General features: G+C 35.8%; 1 protein-coding gene and 1 non-coding gene across 2 annotated transcripts; both read left to right on the plus strand.

Moving 5' to 3' along the window:
* The first annotated feature begins 504 nt into the window (after positions 1-504).
* LOC148201622 (small nucleolar RNA R71) lies at positions 505-611 on the plus strand. The gene has a single exon (XR_015785368.1). It is a non-coding gene; the product is annotated as a small nucleolar RNA R71 (small nucleolar RNA).
* Positions 612-1,745: 1,134 nt separating this feature from the next.
* Positions 1,746-2,141, plus strand: LOC148201623 (uncharacterized). The gene has a single exon (XM_088109450.1). It carries the CDS (start codon positions 1,746-1,748, stop codon positions 2,139-2,141), a length of 396 nt encoding a protein of 131 aa, XP_087965576.1.
* The last annotated feature ends 2,399 nt before the right edge of the window (positions 2,142-4,540 follow it).

A 4,540-nucleotide genomic window follows, 5' to 3' on the forward strand; every position in this document is an offset into this window, starting at 1 on the left:
GGTGGTCTACTAGAACTAGTATGACCCATGCTAGGATGAGGTCTCCATCCTTGATTATAATTTCCATAGTTGCCTGAACGACCTTGATTTCCCATATAATTTACCTCTTCCTTAACATTGAACTGAATAGCACACTTTCCATTTTGGTGCTCTCTACCACAAAGTTCACAACCTTGCACAGTTTGATTATGTTGTGCCTGTGATACAGTTTGGAGTTCCTTTGGTAATTGTGACAACTTTTTCATTACTGATTCAAGTTGTTGAGTCATGATTTTATTTTGGGCTAATAAGGCATCTTGGGATTGCAATTCAAACATGCCTTTCTTTTGCGTTTGCACTCTCTCACTTTGGACATCATTAACACTAGATGCCATATTTTCAATTATTTCTTGTGCCTCATCAGGTGTCTTCCACCTAATGTTACCTCCAGCAGAGGCATCTAGCATAAGCTTTGTGTGAGATTTTAAACCTCCTAAGAAAAGGTTTAATTGAGTGGGAATGTCAAATCCATGAATTGGAGTTTTTCTCTACAACCCCTTGAACCTCTCCCATGTTTGACTCAACGACTCTTCATGCTCTTGTTGAAAAGAGGATATTTCTTGTTTGCCTTTATTGATCTTGGATGGGGGGAAATATTTAGTCAAAAATTTTGCCACTACGTCATCCCAAGCAGTCAGACTCCCTTCAGGAAAATAATTAAGCCAAAGCTTTGCATTTCCAGCCAAAGAAAAGGGAAATAGACTCAATCTAATTGCTTCATCTGGCACATGTAAAATTTTTACAGTGTTACAAATCTCATTAAAAGTTGTCAGATGATCATAGGGATTTTCGTGTGACATTCCTGTAAACTGATTACTTTGAACAAGATGAATCAGTGCAGGTTTCATTTCCATATGAGCAGCATTCACCACAGGTCGGGCTATACTGTTGAAAGATGAAGGTATAGACACAGAAGCATAATCTTCCAACGTACGCCTAACTTGTTCCTCCCCATTATTTCCCTCCATATCCTTATCCTTTTGATCAAATGAAGAAAAAGTATTGAAGATATCAAACAAGCTAGCTTCTCTAGCTTCTTTTTTTCTATTTTCTCTCCTACGTCTACTGTTATTCCTACGGGCTGTTCTCTCAATCTCAGAATCAAACAATAAATTTTCAGATTTTGTTCTCTTACTCATTCAGAGAACAAAAATCTTAAGATATCAACCCAAAGAAATAACAACAGAAATACAACACAACGTATATATACAGAGATACAAAAATTAAAACAATGGATTTACAGATAATGGAACAAAATTGAAATTGATAAACAATAAATGATTGAGTTAACAATAACAATCAAATTCCCCGGCAGCAGCGCCAAAAACTTGATAACTTTTTCGCAAGTATACCAAATCGTTTCAAGTAATATAGTGAATAAGTAAAAGTATCGTCTCCCAAGGGACATGTACTGGTGCGCTATGCGAATTTTCTTAATTGCTGCACTTTAACTGATGTTATTCGCTCAGCGCACAGGTACTGGTGCGCTATGTGAATTTCCTTCTTCTGGCAGTGCGAATTTTGGCTTTCGCTTTGCGAAAATTGGCTGACAGAGTCTAAATAATATATCATTTCCTGTATAATATTTTACATAACAATCTACTACCTATTACAACTTTTCAGTGAGGAACAACATGAAAAATTAAAAGATTGAGCTCATTTATAAGTATAAAAACAACTCTTTTTCACACTTATCAGAGAAATCCATGGAAATCTTCGAGGAATTGGAGATTAAAATTCCTGTGACTAAGACATTGCAACAAGTACCCGGTTATGTTAACTTCCTAAAGAAATTCAACAAAAAGAGAAAAAGTCCAGAGGTAGAAACAATTGAGGTACAGAGCAATTGTAGTGTGATCTTGGAGAAGGCACTTCCTCCAAAATCTAAAGATTCGGGAAGTTCCAATATCCCCTACACTATTGGGAGTCATGAAAGAGGGAAAACCTTAATTGATTTAGGGTCCAGTGTCAGCTTGATGCCCTTATCTGTATTTGAAAATATTGGTGGTCTTGAAGTCAAGCCTACAAAGAGGAAGCTGCTGAAGATAAGTTGGTGTGGAGAAAGAAAGGAGAACACCAAGATTAAAGTTGGAATTGGGTGATCCAGATTGAGCTTAATGGTGTCAAGCTAGTGACGTTAAAGAAGCGCTTGTTGGGAGGCAACACAATCTCTGAATTTTTTTGTCTCTTATTTTGTTTTATTTTTTATTTTTTATTTTTTTTCTTTTTAATTTAGTTGTGTGGTTTGGATTTGATTTTGTTTTTGTGTGTTTGAATATTTTTTTTAGGTTATATGCTGCTTCTGATGGAAGTAATGACATCATCTACTGATGGATGCTTTTACAACATCTACTGATGGATGTCGATGAAGATGAGAAAGATTGGTGTCTACTAAGGGATATCAATGAAGATAAGAAATATTATCATCTACTGATGGATGCTATGTGATTAGACATCTACTGATGGATGTTACTGACAGCATCTACTGATGGATGTTACTACAGCATCTACTGATAGATGCTATGATGATGAAGATGGGGTCAAGCTAGTGACGTTAAAGAAGGGCTTACTGGGAGGCAACCCAGCTTTATAAACTTTTCGTTTTAATTTTTTTCTTTTGTTACTTGTTTTCTTTTTAACCAATTCTTTTGTTATTGTACTTTGCTTGAATGAACTACACCGCTTTGATTCAACTGTGATGTGTTTTGTGATGAGTAATGCTTTTTGATATTCTATTGTATTTGATGGAAGACCATCTAAGATGCACATTGGACCTCTTACTAGAGCCATGGCAAAGAGGATTCAAGAGGAAGAAGGACCACATACTATTTTGCTTCTATGGAAGGTTACTTATAAAAATCCTTCTTCTCTTAACTAAAGCATTTATACTTTGTTTTGTAGGAATTAATAAATCTTGGAGACTATGATTGAGCCATCCAAGAAGATAAATCAATAGATCAAGCAAAAGAGCCAAAAAGAGGTGCTTACGGCATGCACCAACATTTTCCACGTGAAATGGGCTGATGTGGAAGGAAGCACACACCTTGCTTGATGAGCTGGAAAGAGGCATGGACCTTGCTTGATCAAAATAAATCTGAACCATTTGAATTTAGGAGGGAATTAGAATTAGAAATTAGGCTCCTCTTCACCTATAAATAAGAGGGCCTTTTCCTTGTATTGATGCACTTTTGAGCTTAATAATATGCTGCAGAAATTGTTTTCCAGCTTTTGTGCTCTTAAGTCACCTTTGAATTACTACTTCTCCTCCTTTCCTCAAGCTTCCTTCCTCTGTATGAAGGCCCTCTGAGCTGTGAGGCTTCACCCATACACCTTTCCTCCATTAAAACACATCAAACACTGCATCATTTCATCCATCCGCTGCACCAATTTTCATTACTGGTTTTCTCTGGTCTGGAACCTCTTCCTACACGTTTCCAGCTGGGAATTGGTCTCCATCAGTATTGATGGATGTTGAGATGATGCATGATGTGAAACAGGTGCTTAAGATAAAATTTGATTGGGATACTAAGTAGGATGTTTATTTAACCTCTAGGACTTGAGAGTTTACCTGTGTGAGTTTTGGGCTTCAGAGTTGTTGTGAATAATTGTTATTACTTTGGAAGCATGAATGATTTTGCCCAAATTTTTTGTGATTGAACTACTTGCTTGCAGGTTTCATATGATCAAGACCATCTTTTGTTATCCCTTATTTTTTTTGCCTACTCATGAATTTGTCCTAATAAAAAGAGAACAGTTTGTGCCATCCTTTGAACCTTTAGCCTTAAGCATGTTTTGAAAACCCTATTTTAAATTCTTTACCTTGAGTTAAGTTGAGAATATTTGTGAGGTATTGATAAAGGTCCAAATTTGGGGTTGTTAGAAAAATAAGCAGTGAGCACAAAGAAAAAGAAAAAGAGAAATCAAAAGAAAAGAAAAATAAAAAGAAAGAAAAGAAAGCTCGCTGCAAGGGAAAAAGGTTGGGAAAGATCTTCTTGAAAAGAGAACCTATGTGTAATTGTTAATTTCATAAATATCTCTCTTAACTCAAGGATTTTGCATTGCTGAAAAACCATGTTTCTTCTTAGTCCAACCAAGTTACAAGCCAAGAAAAGCCCTTGTGATGAAAATATGTTTGTGAGTATGTTTGATTTTGGTTAAATGAAAGGCAAAGTTAATTTGTGTGGCATTGTGATAGTAGAGTGATTAAGAGATCCCACTATACACTTGTGAGTTGAGTGATACACTTTTGAGAACTTGAGTGATACACTTTTGAGTGCTTGAGTGAAACACTTTATTTGGTGAGGAGTAGTTCTCTGAATTTTTGATTGCATCTCTGCTTGGTTGATTGATCATTCTTAAGGATAGCATTTATTGAAAGTATATGAGCATCACATTGATTTTGATTGAATTAAGGCATCTGCACATCTTGACTGAGATCTTTATGCTGAATTGATAAAAGTAATTTATTGTCTTAGAAGGAGAAGTTTTTGAAAAATGTTGA

The sequence above is a fragment of the Vigna umbellata genome, chromosome 3, assembly GCF_029865625.1.
Source record: "Vigna umbellata cultivar VRB3 chromosome 3, Vumbellata_1.0, whole genome shotgun sequence".
NCBI classification, from domain to species: Eukaryota; Viridiplantae; Streptophyta; class Magnoliopsida; order Fabales; family Fabaceae; genus Vigna; species Vigna umbellata.